Source organism: Manacus vitellinus, unplaced genomic scaffold, assembly GCF_001715985.3.
Source record: "Manacus vitellinus isolate BGI_N305 unplaced genomic scaffold, ASM171598v3 scaffold_78_pilon, whole genome shotgun sequence".
Taxonomy (NCBI): Eukaryota; Metazoa; Chordata; class Aves; order Passeriformes; family Pipridae; genus Manacus; species Manacus vitellinus.
Genome location: NW_021940807.1, coordinates 199830 through 222929, shown reverse-complemented (window position 1 = coordinate 222929; position 23100 = coordinate 199830). Strand labels below are relative to the sequence as shown.

Below are 23100 nucleotides of genomic sequence, written 5' to 3'. Positions count from 1 at the left end.
CAGGTTGCCCAGAGAAGCTGTGGCTGCCCCTGGATCCCTGGAAGTGTCCAAGGCCAGGTTGGATGGTTCTTGGAGCAACCTGGGCTGGTGGAAGGTGTCCCTGCCCATGGCAGAGTGGGGGAATGAGATGAGCTTTGAGGTCCCTTCCCACCCAAACCAGTCTGGGTTTCTCTGAATTCTGTGGACATACCCCGGGTGTCCCCTGGCCCAAGCACTGCCCAAACTCTCAGAGGTTTCCTCATGTTCAGACCAGCTTTAGGGACAGCCTGAAGTACAAATTCAGGCTGTTTCTTCCCTGCTCCCACCTGACATCCCCTCTGAAACAGCTTCTGTTCCCGGTGTGGTTTTGCTGCTGGTTTCAGTTTGATGGGGAGGTGTTACTTGAAACAGCTGTTTGGTTTCAGTTCATGCCCTGTGAGATGAACATGGAAAGTACTATGGGTTGTTCTAGAAGAACAAGTTCTGATTTAGGATTTCCCTTGCTGGGGAAAAAATAGGATCTTAACAAGGCTGGAGTCTTGGGTTTACAAGATGCAGGCGAAGAGGACATCTGGTTTATTCCTCAGTTCTGGATAATGAGTTAAAATGTACATGTTGATTGAGCTGCATTTGGTGCCAAATAAAATGCTGAGCTCCTCTGTATTTGGGTCAAGCAGGAGATGTTTTATTTAGCCTTTTCTGGAGGGGAGGAAGCAGCTCAGGGTTGTATTTCTGCTCGAACGGGGATTTGTTGTATTTGTAGATATTTTTGTCTCAGAGCCTTAAACAGACAGGGTCTGTTTGGGGGTGACTGTTGGGGTGAAGTGGCTCCTTCAGGGTGGTGATGGGGGAAGAAGAAGGAGCTGGTGCCTCCCCAGCACGGGCTGGTTTTGTTTCTGGGGTTGTTTACGTTCAAGAGGGAGAGTAAAGATAAAGATGGTCATTGCCTTATTGCTTAATCTATTTCTCTTAATGGATTTTCAGCTGATGACTCTAATCCCGATGAGAATTATGGAGCTGTTTCATTGAATGATGTTTTAGTTCAGCTTAGCCTGCTAAATATCCCTGGTGGGGATCTGGGGGATGAGTGCCTGCCCTCGTGCACGTTGGGAGGCAGCCGCGGGTCCCCTTCGGTGACCGGATCAGCCCCGGGGGCAGGAGAGGTGAAACCCAGCCCTGGACATGCAGGTACCTCCCCCAGGGGGACAGGGCAGGGCAGGGGCTCAGGGCAGACAGACCCCAGTGCCCACAGAAACACTCTAATAGAGGGGAGAAGGGAATCACAGAATATCCTGAGCTGGAAAAGGGGGGAGTCCCCCCCTGGCCCTGCACAGACACCCCAACAATCCCACCCTGTCCCTCAGAGCAGTGTCCAAACCCTCCTGCAGCTCTGGCAGCCTTGGGGCAGTGCCCACTGCCCTGGGGAGCCTCTGGATAGGGATAAAGGATGGAACAGCCCTGGAAGTCTTGGAGCTGCTCAGGATGGAGCCACTGCCGTCCTTGGGCTTCTGCTCACCTCGGGGCTAGAGAACACGAGTACTTTTTCTGTTTTCTTGGGCTGTTTCAAGCCCAAAAGGTGTTCTACTGCAGTCTTCACCTGCTCCTTTTGACATGGAGGATGGATTTTTGGGAATGCTTATCCCTGACTAAGCTGCTCCTCAGTGTTTGGAGAAATACCTGCCCACATTTCTGCTGAGTGCCATGATTTATAAAACAGTGCAGGAACAGGGTTTAAGTTTAAAAAGATCCTCATGGGTGCATTTTTATAAGTGCTTTTTTCTCATTGTACTCCTCCAGGGAACACAAAGAGTAAAGCTTTTTCAGATTTAGTGCCTGTTTGGGGTTTTTTCACACACAGCAGCAGCTTTCACAGGAGCTGTTACACAAACTGATGGCGAAGGGCTCAGAGAGGCTGAAGGTTTGTGTTCACTCCCTCCAGGGTTCCAGCATCACCTCACAGAGCTGGGACCCTGCAGGGTTTGCTTCTGTACTGCATTCATGGGCTGGAGATGGCATAAGGATGCTTTTGTGTGCCTTTCCTTCAGCACGTGGAGTTGGAGGAATTCAGAAAGGGAGAACAGAATAGAAAAAAATGTATCAGTTTATAAATCCCTTCAGACAGAAAGAGGGGAAATTCAGGTGAGATATTGGGAAGGAATGTTTGGCTGGGAGGGTGGGGAGGCCCTGGCACAGGTTGCCCAGAGAAGCTGTGGCTGCCCCTGGATCCCTGGAAGTGTCCAAGGGCAGGCTGGATGGGGCTTGGAACAACCTGGGTTGGTGGGAGGTGTCCCTGCCCATGGCAGGGGGTGGCACTGGATGGGCTTTAAGGTCCCTTCCAACCCAAACCATTCCATGACTGCTTGATTCCATGTGCTTGCATTTGAGCTCAGTGTGTCAATCCACAATCTGCCTCAGAAAAGCTCTGTATAATTAGAAATATGATAAATAAAACATCGTGTTGGAGACTCTCACCCAGGGAAGGGCCAAAGAAACTCAGGCTCTGTAGCCTGGGAGGGAGGGAGGGTTGGGGAGGGAGGAGGTTGTGTTGCTGTCCACAGAGTCATCAATGACATGAGAGTTGTGAACAGGAGAAGACAGTTCTGTTTTTCCAGGATAAGAATGTGGGTCATCAAACAGAAATAGCAGCAGCAGATGAAAGCAAACGGCGCTGGGTGACTTGTGAGGGATTCACAGAGAAGCTGTAAAACATCTTCTGCCAGGAATTTGTGAGCTGGGAGATGTTATCTTTCACTTTTTTACCATGAGGTTGATCAGATGCTGGGGAGAAGCCCCAGGATGCAGAATTTCCACCCTTGGAGGATGCTCAGAGTATAAACCCTGAGCAAGGTGGTGTAATTGGAGTGTGGGATTGGGCTCAGTGACCTCCAACCATCCCTTCCAACCTGCCTGGTCCTGTCATTCCAATGTAGAATGGCTACATGGGCTGAAAAGCTGCTGGACAGGAAGGTTGTTTCCGTCCTGGAAGTCACAGAATGGGGAGAGAGATTGTTTTGGAGGAGTGGGATGGGGTTTTTTTCTCCTTATGGCTAGGAAGACTATTTATAGTTATTTATAATGAGGATTTGGCTTCAAGAACCCGAGGCTGAATCGTGGACATGGTGGGCTCCCTCCTCTGTGGAGCTGTAACATGGAGTCCCTTGGCCTGGAAGGGTGTGAACCTCCACTCAGATCCACAGGGGAGCAGATCAGGGCCAGGTGTGTCCCTTCCAGGTCTGAGTGTCCCCATGGATGGAGACCTTGCAGTCTCTGTGAGCCCCTCCCAGGGTTTGACCTCCCTCACACTGAGGTAGCTCTTCCTGATATTTGGGAATGACGTGGGAATGGCTGTAGGGAGCTGCTCTGCTGGGACCTGCTTTGGGTGACAGGTTGGGCTGGTGACCCCTGAGGTCCCTTCCAGCCCATCAGTGATGCCATGTCCCCTCGTGGATGTCCATGCAGGTGGAGTGCTGGATTCACGGAATTCCAGAATGGTTTGGGTGGGAAGGGACCTCAAAGATCATCTCATTCCACCCCCTGCCATGGGCAGGGACACCTTCCACTAGCCCAGGTTGCTCCAAGCCCTGTCCAACCTGGCCTTGGACACTTCCAGGGATGGGGCAGGGCAGGGGTGGAGTCCCCATTCCTGGAGGGATTTCAGAGCCCTGTGGGTGTGGCACATGGGGACATGGTCAGTGGTGGCCTTGGCAGTGCTGGGGGAGGGTTGGACTCCATGGTCTGAGAGGACTTTCCCACCTCCACAATTCTGTGCTTGACTGGCAGGATGTGCTCGAAGCCTCCTTGGATGTTGCTCTTTTGAGCAGTGTTGGTGCTGAACAGGAAACTTTGGAGAGATTCACTTCCAAACAGGGAAGCTTTAAGGAAATAATAGAGAGTCTGTTTAATGCTGAGCCTTGGAGGAACCCTTTGGGCTTCCCTGCAGTTGATAAAGCAGCTGTTCTTCTCTCTGGTCTTTTGGGGGAAAATTATATCCTTAAAACCTTCACATCACCCACTTTAATTGCTTCCTTTCATGTTGTATTTCTTCTAAAGGTACCTCACCTGCTGGGAGGAGCCACCTAGAGAGTGGCAGCATTTAGAGAAGTAAGAACTGAAGGATAAAACCTGTTAAGGGTCTCCTCAGACACCGGAGTTCTCATTACAGGTGGCTGCTGATGCCCCCAAATGGGGCTGAGTTGCCTCTCTGGAGCCTGTCCCTGCTCCACATGCCTTGTGTGCGTCACAGTGTTTATTGGAACTTGGCTCTTGGAGGCAGAATTACAAATTTCCTCATTAGTGGGTTTTTTATGGCTCCCTCTGCTCGAACAAGACAAACGTCAGAGTTCTATTTTCCATCATTTTTCAGATCTGTAGGAAGGCTGTTGTTCCCTTTTGTCAGAAGGAGCTAAATCTTATTTCTCTGAGCGTAGTTTTAGCACAGATCATCCCATTTTTACTATTTATTCTGAAAAAAACACCACTGCTTATTTATTCTGAGTTTTGCTCTCTCTGACTATGGTTTGAGCCAAAACCCACATGGTCTTGTTTGCTGGGTTCTTCATCCAACAGCAGCAAATATCTGCTTTCTGGTGACAAATTTATTTTGAAATTAGGCTTTTTAGCTCGCTGGCTCTATTGGGCCTTTGCCAAGGGAAGTTTTTGGTGCTTTGGCTCCTTTCTGGCTGTGTGATCCTGCAGCTCAGGGAGGGTTGGGCAGGGCTGGGGTGGCCAACCTTGGCCGTGAGCGTTCCATCGCGGCTGCTGCAGGGGAGGAACCTGGTTTCTGCTGCCTACAACTTCCTGCAGGTCTTGGTTTGCTCAGCTCCGTCCCCAGAGGAACCTGGAAGAGCTGGCTGGAGGCTGGGGATGGTGTGGGTGCAGCCTGGGAAGCACCAGGAGCTGGACCGGGGAGCGTTGGCCAAGGCGGGGGTTCAACCAGCAAGAGGGTCCAGCTCTGGGGTGGGATCTTCCCAGGGAGTGTTGCTGAATTTGAGCAGAGTTTTAGAAGAGAAGGCTCTGGTGTGACAGCAAGGCTTGTACCCACCAGTGCCAAACTCCTCCTGCAGAAACTTTGCCAAGGAAAACACGGAAAGCACCAATTATCTTGGATGGGCAGGACAGGTGTCTTGGGGCATTTTCTCAGAACTGGCCTCTTTGTTCTCTCCGGTGCACTTCCATATGGAATTCCAGCCTGGTTAGCATTGGAAGGGACCTTAAAACCCATCCAGTTCCACCTCCTGCTACAGGCAGGGACACCTTCCACTCCCCCAGGTTGCTCCAAGCCCCGTCCAACCTTGGGCACTTGCAGGGATCCAGGGGCAGCCACAGCTGCTCTGGGCAACCTGTGCCAGGGCCCCACCAATGACACAAATCATTTCCTCCAGTGTTGCTCTTAGAAATTGTGAAGCAGAGGTGCCTCGTGGAACTGTGAGCTGAGACACCCCAAAAAGTTGTATTTTCACCATTAAAATCATGTTTAGAGAGTAGGGAATGGTGAGGAATTGGGATGGGGATGGATGTGCCAACGGCGCGGTGCCGCTTGCAGTGAGTAACAGCAGGGGAAAGTACCTGGTGACAGGGTTATGCCTTGGAGTCAGCCTGGAAGATCCAGATGGGAATGTCCTTCCCTGTCCTTCAAGCCCCTTTCCCTCGGGAGTAATTCAATTCCAGGTGCTGACTCAGCTCAGCTGAATTTTCCCCCTCACCGAACACCAGGAGGAGCAGGAGGAGCCCGGCCCCTGCTACAGCTCCCAACAAAATGCCTTTGAAATATCTCTCAGGGGTTTGTTGCCAAGCTTGGGGGGAACAAGCAAACTGAAAAGTCTCTTAAATTATTCTTTCAGACTAATGAACAAATTTGATTAAGGTTTGGCAGCCCTTCCCAATATTGCCTGTAACTAGGAAATGGTCCCAGTTCTCTGCTCGGCGAACACCCTCGTAATTAAACCATGAATGAAAGCAAATGTCCTGATGAGCACTTTGGGCTGGGACTTAAATTGAGGCAAATGACTATCAAACCCCAGAACTACCCTTCTGTAATCCCTGGGGAATTGTACAGGGTTGTGTACCCTGGAATGTCAGAGGCTGTGAGAGAAGGAGCCTGAATTACAGCCCCTGAAGCAGGGAAGTTCCCTACCCTGCTCCCCTGGATTTATCATCATCATCATCATCATCATCATCATCATCATCATCATCATCATCTAGGTTCATAAAGTCCCAGAATGGCTTGGGTTTGGGAAGGGACCTTAAAGATCATCTCATTCCACCCCCTGCCAGAGCAGGTTGCTCCAAGCCCTGTCCAGCCTGCCCTTGGACACTTCCAGGGATCCAGGGGCAGCCACAGCTTCTTAGGGGCAACACTGTGCACAGGGGCCTCCCCACCCTCCCCAGCCAGGGAATTCCTTCCCACTATCCCACCTAACCCTGCCCTCTGGCAGTGGGAAGCCATTCCCCCTTGTCCTGCCCTGTTTCTAATTCACTTTCTATTAACCTGAAGTCCCGTGAAATTCAGATTGGCTCAGAAAGTGTGGAAGCTGCTGGAGTTTAAATCCTGAGCCTTTGGAAGCTGAGGCTTTTGAGGAGCATTCCCTGGGCCAGTGAATTCGTGGTGTGGATGCTGTGCTTTATCATCAGCAGGAGGTTTAGTGTTGCTGCTGAATTAGCTGAAATAATTAATGACAGGCAGTACCTGAAAGGTAAATTCCAGCAGAGGGAAAGGCACCTTGATGTCGGGGATGTTTGAGACTGGCAGGATTCCAGTGGAGCAGTTTCTGGGAGCAGGGAGAGGGGAATGGACAGGAGGTTGTTGTTGAGAACCACTGACAACAACTGCTCCTTCTGGCCCTGCTGTGGGTGGAGCTGACAGGTGAAATGGGGGAGAACATGAAGGGTTATTGAAATGCAGGGGAGAAACCAAGCAGAGAGGAGCCAGTACAGGTTAGCTACAAAAACAGGGGGTTTTCCAGGTGAACATGGATAATTCTTCAGAATTTGAATATATATATATATATATAGTTTGTATGTCTATAAATATATAAATACATTTTGAATCAAACACATGTCCAGGCCATACATTTTGCTCCTTTTTTTTTTCCTTCCCAAGCCTTTTCTGTGTGTCCAGGATGCTCAACCCACCACTGCAAAACTTAGAAGATAAATGGATAGGAAGAGGCTGATGCAATGCAAGGGAAAAAAGGCTCCTGAACTTCTCCTGGGGTCAGGGAAATAAATAATAACAGCAGCCAGCCCATCCTGCTGGGGGGGGTGGGAGGCATGGCTTTATTTTATTTGCTGTTTGGTACCAGAATTGAGATGCTCCTGTCAAGACTGACAAGCAAGAAAATGTGAAATATAAATAGTAATTTTGGAAAGATGTGGAAAACAACTTGTTTACTGTTGGAGTTGTCACTGTGTGCTCTGGTGGGCCCTCGGTGTGTCACAGTCTGTTGGGTGGTTATAAAAAGCCCCATCCAGCACAGATAACACTTGGATTTAATCCCCAGATGATAAGGGGGTGTGCAGGAATTTGGGATGGGTTGTTTGTGCCTTCCTAAAATCCCAGTGCCCCTGGAATTGCAGGGGAAGGGAGCCCAGAGCAGTGCAGCTGCACAGCAACCCCGCTGGGAACTGGGGGTTAAAGCCATTTATAGGGAATCTGGGACAGGGGTTTCCACACTAACGAGGGTCAGTGGGGTCCACGTGTGTTGGACTGGGAGCTCCGTGTTCCTGCTTCCCTGGAAGTCCTGGAACCCCCCTTTGGGATAAGTCACAGTGTAAAACCTGGAAGAGGTCAGAACTTCACCATTAACATTCCAAGAATTAATTTTAATAGTTTGAAAGGTGGGGAGATTTGCTATTTGAATTAAACCACAGGTTTCCTTCATCTGCTGTCCGGCTTTTCCCACTGGAATAACAGGAGAAATTGGATGCTAATGGCATGTGGATGAACCTGTCCCATTACAGGGAAGACCTTTCTTCCTACAGGAATTCTGAGCTTGGGGAAATTTCCCTGAAATACCAACCTGTAGCTGTCACACTTCTCTCTCCTCCTGCTGCTGTGTCGAATGATAGTAAACTAAAAAAATAGAGATATGTTATTAAAAAAAGCTCGAACTTACCAAGTGTCCCTTCCTTCCCCTGCAGTGAAACCAGAGGAGCCCAAACCAGTGGAAGCTGTGACAGGGAACGACATCACAGCTCCTCCCAACAAGGAGCTTCCTCCCAGCCCGGAGAAGAAGACCAAGGTAGGACCATTCCACGCTCAGTGTCTCCACTTCCATGGTTTCATTTGCCAGCTTTTCTGCTTCCTCAGCTATGCCAACCCAGGTTCTGTTTTCTGAGCTCCGCTTGGGAACCCTCTTCCCAGACCAAACCCAGCCAGTCCCAAACAGCTCAGCCACGTGACTGGAAGTGCCTTTGATAAATGTGTGGAAGGGTTTATTCCCTTGCACTCTGGGGTTGGGGTAGGAGTAGCAAACACGGAGGATGAACTCCTGCTGCACAGACGCTCCCGAGTTGTTTACACCTTTATTTGCATTGCAGTGGGCACTGCTGGGATCTGGGGCTCTCTTGTTGCAGAGAGCTCTGCTCCCAGGAGCTTCAGAATGCACCCCCAAATTCCCCGAGGGGTGTGGGGCCGGGAGCTCTCTGTCCCCTCGGGGGCAGGGGCCGTGTGGCCGCGGGAGTTGATGGGATGAGGATTTAGGGCCCGCAATCCGTGCGTGCCCGTAATTGGAACGCCGTGCCCTGCGTCCTGCACGTAGGACTGGAGGCCAGGAACACCCAGTTGCTAATCCCAGCTTACCCAGCCATTCCTTCTGTTGCTTCTGATGCTGCTGGAATAAATCCTGCTGGTTTGGGGTTGGCTGGCAGGACCCCCCCGGCCCCGAGGCCCCGCTGCTCTCGGCTCTTTGCTGCGCTCAGAAAACAGAAAGCTGATTATCGTTATCGTTTGTTTCCTTTCAAACACCCCCTTTATGTTCTCGCTGCTCGATGTTTTGGTTCACAATGCGCTGTTTTTTTTGTTGTGTTCCTTCGGTTTTTATCCCGGATTTTGCTTTCTGGCCCCACCCAAAGCCCTCTGCATCCACCTCCTCTCCAAAGCCGGCAGCAGCGAAGGCCAAGCCCTCGGCCACCACCAGCCCCAAGCGCCCGGGCTCGGCCACCTCAGGCCCAAACAAAAAAGCCACGAGCCCGACTGCAGGTCCTGCAGCCAGCACTGCCAAACGCCCCGGCACCAGCACCACCCGTCCCTCCTCCTTAGCTGCAAAAGAGACTAAACCAAAGGTAAGAACCGACCTGCTGTGCTGGGGGAGCTCCCAGGGCTCGTGGACGTGGGAAATGACCAGCTCTCCCCAGCAGTCAGAGCAGAATTCCCGTGCCAGTCAGGGGAGGAGAAGGTCAGGATGGTCCTTCAGTGTGTGAGGAGCTGCAGGGTTCTTGGGAGCAGCTTCCATTAACCCATGGATGGCATCAGGTCCCAGGCACTGAACTGTGGCATCACAGGGGCCAATTAAACTTGACTGGTGAACTGCCATGAATCACAGAATCCCAGGATGGTTTGGGTGGGAAGGAACCTTAAAGATCATCCATTCCACCCCCTGCCACGGGCAGGGACACCTCCCACCAGCCCAGGTTTCTCCAAGCCCTGTCCAAGCTGGCCTTGGACACTTCCAGGGATGGGGCATCCACAGCTTCTCTGGGCAACCTATGCCAGGGCCTCCCCACCCTCACAGGGAAGACTTTCTTCCCAATAAAACTCTTAAATCCAGACAAGACCATGAGAAAACTGATTGGAGACCTTTGATATTCATATCAAGGGGAAACAAATCCATTTGGGCACTCCAGTGTTTCCCACTGGGTGTCTCCTTGTGATGCCTGGTCACTGGAAGAGCTGCACAAAGAGAACTGATAACACTTCTGTGCTGAGGAAATGCTGGGATTTGGTAATTCCCCCAGAACAGAAGATTCATGGACAGTTCTTAGTGTTCATCTTCCAGCTGAAATAGGAAATCCATGTGTTAGGAATGGGAGGTGTCCCTTGAATCTTCCCTGTGTTAACTTGTGATCTTATAGAGAAGAATTCAGATTTAAAAGTGAACGTTAAAATCAATTTCAGAAGCTTCACTGATGGCTAAATGCCACCATTTCTGCCATATTAAGCTTAAATAGCTGCATTTGAGTGTCTTTTAGAACTAACTAAAGTTAGCAGGGAGGGTATGAAAGCGCAGGTGTAAATCTGTGCTTTTCTCTGAGCCAGCATCTTTGGCTTGGCTCAAGTTTTCCCATCATTCTGAATCCCTTTTTGATAAAATCAGGCTCTCATCTGACTTGTTTGCTCACATTAACTCAGTATTTTCATACTTCAGACACCAGGCAGTTGCCAAACAAGTGACTTACCAGGGAGAGGGAGGAAACCAGGGACAGTTTTCCAAGTGAGGGATGAGCCACAGACACCCAATTCTCATGTCCCCAGTGTTTCAATAAACTCCAGGTTAGCTCAGGAAGCATTCCTGCTCATGGAGGGCAGGGATCTCTCCCAGGAGTGTTGATAGTGGACAGATATGTTCCATTTTGTCCAGAAATCCAAACCTCCTTCACAGCCGTCAGTGCTGGACCAGCCCCGGGTGGAATCTGCTCCTCCACGGGGTCTGTGCTCCGTGTTCTCCACTCAACACAGTCACTTCTGCTCATCTGAATTATGTTTTAATTTGCATTATAACCTCTCAGCCGTGCCAAGCTTAAGTGCTTCAGACTGTAAAGGATTTGAGTTTATTTCAGCCTTTTCTGTGGCGCTTCCCCTCCCCTGGCAGTGCTGGTGCAGCACCGGCTCTGACGGCTCCTCCCCGCTTGCAGGTTGCGGATGCGAAGCCCGCGGAGAAGAAGAGCTCCCTCTCCAAGCCTCCATCCTCCACCACTCCCAAGACTCCTCTCAAGAGCTCCCCAGCTGCTCCCAAGACCACGGCGGCGTCTCCGGTCACGGCAGCTCCTGCTACCAAAACCACCTCGGCCGCGACTCCCAAGAGGCCGTCGTGTGAGTGTCCCCTGCCCTGAACTCCTGCCTGGGATGTCCCCTCCCAAGGCCTGCGAGCCTGAGGGGCACCATCTGCTCCTCACAACTCCCTGACAGCAGGGGGGAGCCGGGGGGAGTCGGGCTCTGCTCCCAGGGAACAAGGGACAGGATGGGAGGAAATGGCCTCACGTTGCACCAGGGGAGGGTCAGGTTGGATATTAGAAAATTTCTTTGTGGGAAAGGGCTACCCAGCTCTCCTGGAATCCCTTTAGGCCTCAGCTCTCCCTGGAGCCTTCTCTTCTCCAGGGGAACCCCCCCAGCTCTCCCAGCCTGGCTCCAGAGCAGAGGGGCTCCAGCCCTGGGAGCATCTCCAGGGCCTTCCCTGGACTCTGGCTGTAGCTCAGACTTTTTCCTCTCCAGGGCTTCCTGTTCCAAACCCAAATCCAAATGGCCCTCAAGGCCAGCTTGGATGAGCCCTGTGTGATCCAGGGTTAATGCAGTTAGTGAACACACTTGATTTAAGGGATGCTGTTCCCTCTGCATTTTACCACAGAATAAACACCAAAAGCAAATAAAACTTGGGAAAGGAAATCTCCAGGAGAGGGCTTGAAACCCCCGAACTGGTGCCTCTGAAAACCAAAAAGGGTTCAGCAGAAGTTGAGGGCTTTTTACCAGTGCAGGAAGAGTTTGGAGCTGAGATCACATCAGCTCCATCCAAAGGCTGTGTCCCACTCCTGCTGCTGCTGAAGAGGGACCTTCCCACGGGTTCAACATGAAACACGAGCAGCGTTCCAGGCTCTTGGAAACACGTCCTCACTCGTTTTAATGGAGCTCAGGAGACTCAACGTCAGATAAAATTTGAGTTAAATGATCTCAAGGCTTTTTAAATTACTGGACCCCAGTGGCAAAATTTGCCAATAAACGTGTAAAATGATCCGTGTTGGTTGGTTTGGGCTGTGAATCCCAGAACTTGGATTCGTAACCCAACGTTCCCAGAGAAATAGTAATGTTTGAACTGTTTGAGGTTTATTAGGCTTGCTGGCCATCCCAGACTTCATGCTCTGGGGGAAAATATAATTAATCAAGCGTAGAGGAAGTGTTGAACCTTCCAAGAGCCATCTATCCCATCTGATCCCGTGGCCATCCTTGTAAAATTCATTTTGTGTGGTCTCTGAGGCAAAAACCGGGGCCCGGGAACGAGGAATCCGTTCTAATGAGTTCAGTTCATTCCTCCTTCCAAAAGTGAGCCCCAGACAAAGGGGCGTTCGCTGGTGCCATCTGAAAGGAGACGGAGCCAGCGATGCAGAGCTGCAGGAGGGGTGTTCCAAGAGGCAGGATGTGCAGAGGAAGAGGCTCCGGCAGCGGCGAGGGCGGCGGGACGGTGCCAAAGCACAGGGAGAGCTGGGTGGGCGAGGGAGAGATGAGGTCAGCTGGAGGAGCTCCAGGGGAGGCAGAGCTGCCTTGTGTGGGGCTGGGGACGCACGGGGGAGTCAGGAGTGGTGGAAGAAGAGGGGGGTCCTGTGTTGGGTGAGGTGACAGAGGGGTGTGACAGGCTGGAGGGAACCACAGCGGGTCAAACACCGCGGCTGGGTTGGGGTGGAGCAGCTGCAGGAAGAGATGGGGATGTGGGAGACCTGGAGCTCTTCTGATCCCAGTTCTGATCAACTCCTTTAGAGGAGGGGGGAGCCCAGGGGGTCGGGCTCTGCTCCCAGGGAACAAGGGACAGCACAAGGGGAAATGGCCTCAAGCTGTGCCAGGGGAGGGTCAGGTTGGATACTGGGGAAATTCCTTCTGGGAAGGGCTGTCCATCAGTGGCAGGGGGGGAGACCCCATCCCTGGAGGGATTTCAAGGCCCTGTGGATGTGACACGGGGGGACAGGGTCAGAGATGGCTTTGGCAGTGCTGGGGAATGGTTGGACTCCATGATCTCAAAGATCCTTTCCAACCTCAGTGATTCCATGAATTTAGCTTCTCATGGCACAGCACTGAGACAGGGAGTAAGTTTGTGGCTAAAAGTGCTGTTTCTGGCTGAAGATGCTCTTTCAGCAGGACATCTGCTCTTGCTTCTCCTGAGTCAGAAGGCAGACACTGCCTTGTGATTCTCTCAGGTTTAGTCGTTGTTCAGAGCTGTGTGTAAGGATGGCTTTGACATTCTGTGGTTTCATTTTTTCGGGTATGAAATGTCAGTTCACTTCCTCCACTGAAGGGGAGCCACGTGGGGCTGGAGATTTTGATTTTTAATTTTTAGCTTTGTTTTTGGTTTTTGTTCCCCTCCCTGTGGAAATGACTTTTATGTTTGCATAAGACCGCGCTCTGTCCTTCCCATCAGGCAAAGATCAAAGCCTTTGCCTGTCATTATAGACCATGAGCTTTATCACTCTCCAGGTTTTCACCATCTCATATCACACAGACAGGAGGGTTCCAGCACTTGTAACCCCACTGACATGAGCAGAAATAACATCTCTCTCTGTATTAAACATATTCATCCTCTGCCTTTTATATAAAGCTGAGTCTGTTCTGTCCATGCAGTTTCCCCAACTGAAGCTGTGGTCTTGAGGAATGAAATTAGGTTGGTTTGACAGGCCCTTTTTTGAAGTGTTTGGTATTAATTATATATCTCTCCTTTAGGCCTTATTAAATTATCCAAATGGGTTTCACTTCATTAGCTGGAATCTTATCTGGGAGGTTTAATTGAGTGCTTTTAGCAAAGTCAGGGTGGAATGATCCGGACTAACTTGGCCTGTAGTTATCTGCCTCTTCCCCTTGGTCTTTTCCATATTGATATTCCATAAATACCTTGCCAGCTGCTGGAGTTTATCTAAAAATATGAGACTTAATGGAAATTAAATACTAAAAAATGAGGGCTTTCATCATTTCTAACTATGGTTTTTTTCCATTTGTTGTTTCTTTTCAATGTTGCCTTCCTTTGGCTATTGGAACAAACCCGATTTTACCCAAACTTGCTCATCACTGATAGTGAAAAACCTACAATTTCATTATCAAAGAGCTCCTTAAAATAAAGTTCTGTTTCCATTTTTCAGTCCGTGATTTTTGCCTTGATCAGTTTTGTGGTTGGTTTTTCTTCTGCTTGGGGAAATAGGGACGAATTCCTGGTTTAGGCTGTGCTCTGTAATCAGGTCATGATCGTTGGGCTTTGCCCTAAGGCCTGGCTCAGTTTAGGGATTGATTTTTGGGTTTATACAATTAAAATAGGGACCAAAATACGTGCAATAACTTCTGTGCAAGAAAATTGGCACAGGGTAGGTCTGGTCTGGCAATGAGAGCAAGGTTAGAGAAGGACAAATGTGGGGTTGCTTTTGCTGTTGAGTAAAGAAAGGAAATGTGTTCTGGCAGGTTTTTTTGTTTGTTTGGGGGTTTTTTTTAAGAAATAAAGGTGGGGCAGGATTAAAATAACCTCAGTGAGTGCTGTCAGATTGAGAAAGTTATTTTAAGAAAAACAAAATGCAACCCATCCCCCAGGTGTGTTCCATCATGGAATGATGGTCCTTTTACATTAATTGATCCTTTGGCCAGAATATCCAAGTGGGTTCTGCTGTCAGGAGGAGGAAGCCAGGCAGTGGTTCAAACAGGGCAGTTAATTTTTGGGATGATTCCAGACTTCATCTGGATCCTGCCCTGAAATCCTGACCACTGTGTTCTGTGTTGGCAGCAATCAAAACCGACGGGAAGCCGGCGGAGGCCAAGAAGACCTTGGCAAAGTCTCCATCAGGTAATGCTCAGTTTGCCTCCAATCCTGGAGTTATGGGATCATCAGGCTTGGAAGAACCCTCTAAGACCACTGATCATTTCCCCAGCACTGCCAAGGCCGACCATGTCCCCAGGTGCCACATCCACAGGGCTTTGAAATCCCTCCAGGGATGGGACTCCCCCCTGCCCTGGGCAGCTGTGCCAGGGCTGGGCAGCCCTTCCCAGGAGGATTTTTCTCAGTATCCAACCTAAACCTGCCCTGGCACAACTTGTAGCCATTTCCTCAGTCTAAATCAAACCCCCTTGTTTGGGGCTGGGGTGATTAAGGAGGTCTCTGTAAACCTCTGGGAAGTGTCCAGGGCCGGGTTGGACGGGGCTTGGAGCAGCCTGGGACGCTGGAAGGTGTCCCTGCCCATGGCTGGGGCTGGGACTGGGTGGGCTTTGGGGTCCCTCCCAACCCCAGCCCTCCTGGGCTGCTGTGACTCCGAGGGGGCCGGTACAAGCAGCCTGTGACCCGCGTGTTCCCCCTTCCCTCCGGCATTCCCGTGCCACCCGCAGCGGACTCGAGCCGCCCCAGGAGCGCGGCCGGCAATGCCACCAAGAGCAGCGCCACCACTCCTTCCACCGCGGCCTCCAGCACTCCCAGCGCACCCGGGGCAGCCACCAGTCGCCCCAAACCCAAGGCTGCCGCATCCAAAACCCACCTCCTCGACCTCCGCCGCCCCGCGGACGCTAAAAAACCCCCCGCCAAGGCCCCCGGCAAGCCCGGCTCCGCGGCCAAGCCGCCCCGGCCCAGCAGCAGCGCCTCCGCCCCCGACCTGAAGAACGTGCGCTCCAAGGTGGGCTCCACGGACAACATCAAGCACCAGCCCGGCGGGGGGAAGGTGAGTGCCGGGCCCCGCCGTGGCCCCGCGCGGCGCCGGGCGCTCCTCGCTGACCGCGGTGGCTGTGCCCTCACTGCTCTCCTCGCTCGCGCTCTGCAGAGCTCCTCTCTGGGGTCTGGGGTGGCATTAACCAGGTGGTGGGACTGTGCAGAAGGAATCCACCTCAGGGCCGCCCGGGGGTTGCTGGGGCACGTGTGGGAACCCAGGGCTCCGGTCCTGTTCTCCTGCCGTACGTCCTGACACAGGAACTCGGTATTGAACACCCCCAGTCTTGTCTGTGTTCCAAACCTTGGCCTGGGGACAGAGGAACCCAATCTGCTGAATGGCACAGAAGGGGGGAATAGTGCACTGGGGTGAAGGAAACCTGGATTCAGGAGCAAGTTCCACAGCACCTTTCCCGTGTTTAGCAGACCCAAAGCCAACATGAAACGGGTCTGTTTGGCTCACCCGTGGTGGCCACAAGGAGAGGGTAGTGCTGAAAAGGCATGTACAGAGCTAGAACACAGGGCTCTCGATGCCTCTTACTGCTCTAAATTACATGGTGAAACCAAGAATACCTGCCATGGAAATAAGGAAGGTTTGGGGATAGACCTGCAGCCTCTTCTGAGGTTTAGATAATGTGGCTGCAGAACCATCAGACCTTGATGAGCTGTTGTATAACCCCCATCTTGGCCTTACCAAAAGTGTTGACAGCACTCAGAGGGCTTTAATTCCCACCCAGAGGGATTTGCCCCCTTTGCTGCAGCCTGTGGGGCTGAATAACTCTGCACAGAACTTCCATGGGCTGCCAGGGGAGCGCGTTCCGTGCTGGGACCTCAGTCTGCTCCCAGGCACAGGAAAGTCAAGGGCACTCCTGGGCTGGCTGTGTGTCCCAGACAGCATCGATACCACATGGATTTACCCTCAGTCAGGGCTGTCTTAGTGGTGATCTCACAGCACAGCCCTCCCTGGCTCAGCTTGAGGGACTCGATTTTCACATTCCATTGCACTGTCCTTGATTTTCTAAATATTTTCATGGAATTATTAAATTTGAACAATTTTATTTTTAAGCAAATTGTCCTTTTCATAGTCTGATTTACACTGAGGTGTTTTTGGAGTCTGAGGACGCTGTCATTGCTGAGGGGTTTTTTTGTTCACTGGTCTGTAAGTTAGTGAAATACAAAATTCATGCTGAGCACCCCCCCCCAGAAATGCAGGTTCTGCTGCACCTCCCTGGATCCAGATTAGCAAAAGAATGGATATTTGCAGGTGGTTGCTGAATTTTTACGAAACCTCTAATTTTTCCTTCCATTTTTGCTCAGCTGGACTCGCTTGGTCCACCTGCATTTTTTAGATAAAAACTAAATCAGCTGCTGGGCTCCAGGACTGAGTCAAGTCTGTGTGGGTGGAATCCCAACTGGAAGCACAGGATGTGTGTGTCCAGCAGAGCTCCTGGAGCTCCAAGACAGAGGCAATCCAGGGATGTCTTTGCCTCCAGGATCTTCATCATGTCCTCCCTGTGAAGGAGCTGCCCCTGCCCTGCTGCCGTTGGGCTCCTAAAAGATCTGGGTTGATTTTTTGACAGGACGTAAGTGCCGGGGTCACTTGGAACCTGCCAAGGTGATCCCAAGGAAGGGGCACCAGGAGCTTTTTGAGACATGGAGAACAGGGTGCCCGTGCCACCCCATGCCTGAGTGGTGTTGCTTCCCTCCCATCCTGGGTGTGGGATTGTCCTTTGCCTGGGAACTGGAGCGTGCAGGAGGCTCTCCTGGGTCACCCGCTCCGTGAGGTCTCCCCGGGCAGCTCCTGTTCCCACCCCCTGCCCACACTTCTGCTTTTGCTGGTTGAAATCACCCGTTTGTCTCCATCCAGGGGAAAGTAGAGAAAAGGCCCGACCCAGCCGCCGCCGCGCCCAGGCCCGAGCCCAGCGCGGGCACTAAAGTGGCTCCTCCCAAAACAGCCGTATCAAAAGAGGGGGTCCCCAAACAGCCCAATGGGAAAGTGAGTTCCTTTCACACTTTTCTCTTGGGGGAGATGAAGGAAAAAGCGTTTCCATTTTGAGTCACCTTCCCTTCTCTTCGGCTCTTCTCTCTGTCCTGTCGGTGTCACTGTTCCTCGCACGGACACTCTTCCCGGTCTTTGTCCTACACCCCGAGATGTTCCCAGGGAAGCACCTTCAGGGCTCTCTCTGGAGGGACCTTCTCCACTCCTGCTGGGAATGTTTGCAGAGCAGAGCTCTCCAGTTTCACTTTGAGGTTGATACAGGCTTAACTTTGAGCCACTTCAAACCAGTTCTTCCTACGCAGAACCAGTTTGTAACCAGGCAGGGTTTTAGTTCAGAGCTGCTTCTCTTAAGACCGTGGAATATTAAGGAATTCATCTTTCCTGCAATATTCCGGACCCAGTTGTTCCCAAACTCTGTAACTCCATGGATTAGGCCACCACCATTTGATGGGTTACCCCAAAGCTGGCGTGACACGGTGTTCCAGCACGAGGGAGGGGGTGAGGTGGGAGTGCTGCAGTTTAATTCCAGTATTACCAGGCAGAGCCTATTCAGGAATGACCAGGATTTGTACCTCTGGAGGAGTCAGTCACACACTCCATGGCACGAGTTTTTAGAGCTGCTCTTGCCCTGAATCCAGCCTTTCTGAATGGCCAAGGAGCTTTGGGAAGCTGCTCAAGTGAGAATGCTCTGGGGATTCCTTTTGTGCTCCGAGTTTATCACCTCTCTCTGGGAAGCAGGGCACAGCTGCTGCCCTGTTCTGTGCTGTGGGAAGTAACTCCCAGACTACACACGTGTTGTAACTAACCTTTGTAAGCACGGGCCTGACTCTCTAACTCAGCTCCTGCTCTGTGAGTAAAGCTCACTTAGCTATTCCTTCTGTATTACAAAAATCACAGGATCAATCACTGAGGTTGGAAAAGCCCTCTGAGCTCGAGTCCAACCATCGGCCCAGCACTGCAAGGCCACCACTGACCACGTCCCCAAGTCCAAATCACTTTAATTTAAAGGAGAAACAATTTAATTCACGTGTGGTCTGATGTAATTTAACCCAAGGTTTGACCACCTTCGTCAGGAAAACCTTTCTCAGCCCATGGGGCTTCACTGCCCGGGGGTTTGAGGGATGTTATCCAGGACTGGAGCCCACCCAGGAGCAGACCCTGAGCAGGTCATTCCAAGTGCTGGCTCCTGGGCAGCTGGGCTGGCTCTCCCTGCTCCAGGGAAGCTCCCACTAGAAATATCCCGGGAAGCTCTGGGGGGCCGTGGGCAATCCCATCCCTTGGGGCAGGCAGGTCCGTGGGCCCGTGGAGCAGCGTTTTCACCTCATGCTCTGGCACTAACACTGTCTGTGCAGGCTCTTGTCCTTCACTTCTCTCTCACTCTCCTCAGTCGCTTCCACCCCTGGCACTGAGTCGGGCTGAGTTCCCAGGGCTCCTGTTCCCCGTGTCAGAGCCCCCCCTGCCATATGACAACTCTAACCAGTCCTCTCCCTTGTGTTGTTTTCCATTCTGTGACGTTCCAGGTCCAGATAGTCTCCAAAAAAGCGAACTACAGCCATGTTCAGTCCAAGTGTGGTTCCAAGGACAATATTAAGCATGTCCCTGGAGGTGGGAATGTAAGTATGGGCTCTGGGCAAGCTGTCTGTCTACTAACTCCTTCTCTTGTACCATGTTGTTGTGTCACTCTCAAGAATGCTCTGTTGGAGGCACAAAGGTGTGGCAGAGTCTCAGGGCTCCTGGAAACAAGGCAGGCTGAAGAATTGTTTAATTTTCCCTTGGGATGCCAGGATGAACGTGAGTGTCTCGTTTCATAGTGCTCCAGCTACACCTGACCTGCTTCTCACCTGGTTTATGGGCTGTTCGTGGCCAAATGGAGGATGTCCACATCACTGACCCCAGGAGTTAACTCCCCATGGATCCCAGGAATTAACTCCCCATGGATCCCAGGAATTAACTCCCCATGGATCCCAGGAGTTAACTCCCCATGGGTCCCAGGAGTTAACTCCCCATGGATCCCAGGAATTGACTCCCCATGGATCCCAGGAGTTAACTCCCCATGGATCCCAGGAGTTAACTCTCCATGGATCCCAGGAGTTAACTCCCCATGGATCCCAGGAGTTAACTCCCCATGGGTCCCAGGAGTTAGCACTCCCTGGATTCCCTCTGCAGGCAGTGGAGGCACCTCCTCATCCCACTGACCTACTGCAGATGTTTGATTTTTCAGCTCAAATTCATTATGGCCTGGAAGTGCCTGCTGCCCTTCCCTGGCTCCCAGCTCCAGCTGGAACCAGACTCATTTCACTTCTTCTTTCACTAAAAGGACTTTGAAACAGGAAAAGACTCAGGGACTTAACCTTTGAGCTGTGATTAATTTCTAAATTTAAAGGCTGCTGGTGTCTCTGGCTGCAGAGCTGAGCTCGTTAAAATAGAAAGTTAATCTGGTGGTGTCTGCGACTTGGTTTGGGGTGTGAGAGCCTGAAAGGGTCTGGCAGGAAAACCAGGTTAACTCTGTGGATCCTAAAGCCTGGGAGAGCATGAGTTTAGTTTGGTGGCTCATTCCGTGGGGGCAGATCTGTGCTGCCTCAAACCTGTGCTGGGTTTGCTCAGGGGCAGTTTCAGAAACACAAAGTTTGGGTGGTTTCAGAGACACTGAAGTATTTAAGCCCGGGGGAGCTTGTTTCATAGGTGTTGAAATATTCCATGTTCCTGAGGAGTGATGTCCCAGAGTGTCTGGTTGGAGTCAGTGACACTGCTCAGGACCTGGCTGTGGGGACAACTGTGGGCCATTTTTCCTGGGAAATCCATGCCCAGACGGCTGAACCTTTGCAGGACTGATTTTCCCTCAGATTTTTGCAGGAGGGAACCAGATGTGGGTCCTTAAGGAGCTGGTTCCCTCCAGGGTGGTCAGAGCCTGGTGGTCACTGTGGTGGTCACTGCACGAGGCCTCCCTTCCCACAGAGCCGCTGGGCACACCCTCTGCCCCCCTCCTGCCCGGGGCTTTGGCATTTGCCTTTCCCAGCTGACAGTTCTCATTTGGTGCTTCCAGGACCTGCTCGGTGCCTGTGGGGGAGTTTCCCCTGGAAATGCTCCCACAGGAGACTCTGGGAAGCTGCTGGGGAGACCCTCCTGCCAGCTGGGTGCCCTCGTGGTGTTTTCCAGCCTGTGCATTCCTGGTCCTGCTGCGTCCCCTGGGTTTGTCTCCCCTGGGTTTGTCTCCCCTGGGTTTGTCCCCCAGGTGTGGCACAGGCTGTTCCAGAGCCGGTGCTCGGTGGCAGAGGTGCCTTTGGCCACTCTGGTGACAGTTTTTGGGGCAGCTGGTGCCATTTCCCTGCCCCTGCACTCCAAGGAGCTGTGTTTTAGAAGCCACTGCAGTTTTACCACTCTTACCCCTGACAGCCTTTCAGTGGCCAATGAGCCCCACACGTGCTTTTCTTTTTTTCCAGGCTCCCAGGAAAGGGATTTAAAAGTGGGGATATTTTCTTGCTTGATTAACTCCATCAGTGAACTGTTCTTCTGCTCATGAATCACCATCCTGTCCTTCCCTCTTCACTGCCAGACATTCCCAGCCCTGGGGACAAGTGTATCTCTGCTTTCTTTTCCTCTTCCCCCACACTCTCCTTTCACCACTGCAATTTTCCTCCTGGATCAGCTACTTAAGCAGCACTTTATTCCGTATTTTCAGAGCAGAAAGCTCATTCCCATGTTCCAAATGCCCCCAGAGCAGCTCCAGGCAGGCATTCCCAGCCCTCCAGCATCCCCAGCCCTGCACATGGATGTGAGTGCCCAGTCTGTCTTCCCAGAAAAGCCTTTCCTTTTTACTCATTTTTATCTCTTCTCCCTCCCTTTGGGGCACTGTGATCTTGGTGACCTCTCTTCCAAGCTGTTTTCTTGCTCAAATAATTGTGATGATCTCTTCTGGGAGAAGAGATCCCAGTGTTTAATACCCTGACTTCCCAGTGTTTAATGCCCTGATGGAAGGTCTGGAAGGTCTGGTCTCTGTGGGCTGTGCCTTCAGTTAAAGCCTGTAGGAATCCTGTGGACAAGGCTTGTGGTTTAGTAGGAAATTATGGTTCAGCTTTAGGGCTGCTCTGGTAGAAGTGATGGACATGGAATCTTGGAGTGTTTGGGGTCAGAAAGGACCTTAAAGCTCATCCCATTCCACCCCCTGCCACGGGCAGGGACACCTCCCACTAGCCCAGGTTACTCCAAGCCCTGTCCAGCCTGGCCTTGGACACTTCCAGGGCTGGGGCATCATCCCACCACCCTACACCCTACCCAGGTGGTTCCTGGCTGGGTCTCTGTTTGGGGGCCCATTTTACCTTCTACACATGGAGGTAATTTCTTCTGCCCTCCCAGATCCCCAAGAACCCATGCCCCAAACCAGCAGCTGTTATTTCTGCTCGTGTTCCATGTGCCAGACACAGACACAGGAAAGTTTCCTGGGTAAAAGCTTTTGTTGCACTTTAGTATTTCCCCCTCCTGGAACCACAGAGTCGTTTGGTTTGGAAAAGACCTCCAAGATCATCCAATCCAACCTTTGAGCAAGGTTTCTCTCTAAAGAAAGCAGTGAAGAGGTAGATTTTGCAAAGTGCAGGTAATGTCTGTGGTGCTGAAGGTTTAAAGGTGATTTGGTGTCCATGTGTTTCTCTGTCCTTTGGCTTGACCTGCTTAGATGGACTGGGAAGTGGTCAGAGATAGAAAACCTAAGAAGAGTTGAGGGTCACACTCCCCATCTGAGCCTCTGTGTCAAACTCTCTGCTCTAAAGTTTATTTCTGGCCCTGGAGTCTGTGTTTGGCTCTGTCAGTGCAATCCCGGGCCTGTAAATGTGTCTCCTGTTGCAAACTCAAGTTGGAAATCCAGCAAGAACTGCCCTTCCATGCAGGTGTGGTGGTTTGGATCTGCTGGGGAGTCCCAGCTGGGTACATCTGTGTTGTTGTCAGCTGATAGTATCATGAGCTTAAAATGCATTCAGTGAAATAAATTGAATTTCATCCCAGTCCCAAGCAAGCAAGAACTGCTGATTAAAGCTGTAATTATCAATAAGCTCTTGGAGTAGCTGGTGAGTGAATGAGTTCTTGTCACATTCAAAAAGAAAGACTTGGATTTTCTCTGCAAACCAATCTGGAGCAAAACTTCCTGAGCACAGAGGGGCCAGCTGGTGGTTGGCAGCCACCAGTCACGACTGGGATTGGGGATTCTCTTGCCATTCCTTCCAAAAACCCCCAGGTTTTTCCCATGGGAAGTTAGAGTGTCAACTTGATTAGACCAGATGACCAGAAGTTCCTTCTGGTATAAATTATCTTCCATTTGTATGAAGAGAATCTCCACGTGGTAAGACAGAAGTTCATTCTGGAATGGAGGAATTTCCCATCCACCTGCCTCTCTGGGCAACCTGTGCCAGGGCCCCACCACCCTCACAACCAACAATTCCTTCCCAATATCCCATCTATCCCTGCCCTCTGGCAGTGGGTAGCCATTCCCTGTGTCCTGTCCCTCCATGCCTTGTCCCCAGTCCCTCTCCAGCTCTCCTGGAGCCCCTT

The 23100-nt window shown here is 51.5% G+C and overlaps 1 protein-coding gene across 1 annotated transcript in view; it reads left to right on the top strand.

Annotated features, from left to right (window-relative positions):
* MAP4 (microtubule associated protein 4) overlaps positions 1 to 23100 on the top strand; it is a 114029-nt gene that overhangs the window by 83763 nt on the left and 7166 nt on the right. The window contains exons 11-17 of the mRNA XM_029964666.1: positions 8119 to 8219; positions 9052 to 9261; positions 10831 to 11008; positions 14658 to 14717; positions 15254 to 15579; positions 17431 to 17559; positions 19083 to 19353. Of these exons, the coding sequence (XP_029820526.1) occupies positions 8119 to 8219; positions 9052 to 9261; positions 10831 to 11008; positions 14658 to 14717; positions 15254 to 15579; positions 17431 to 17559; positions 19083 to 19353 (1275 nt within the window). The remainder of the gene's footprint in view (positions 1 to 8118; positions 8220 to 9051; positions 9262 to 10830; positions 11009 to 14657; positions 14718 to 15253; positions 15580 to 17430; positions 17560 to 19082; positions 19354 to 23100) is intronic.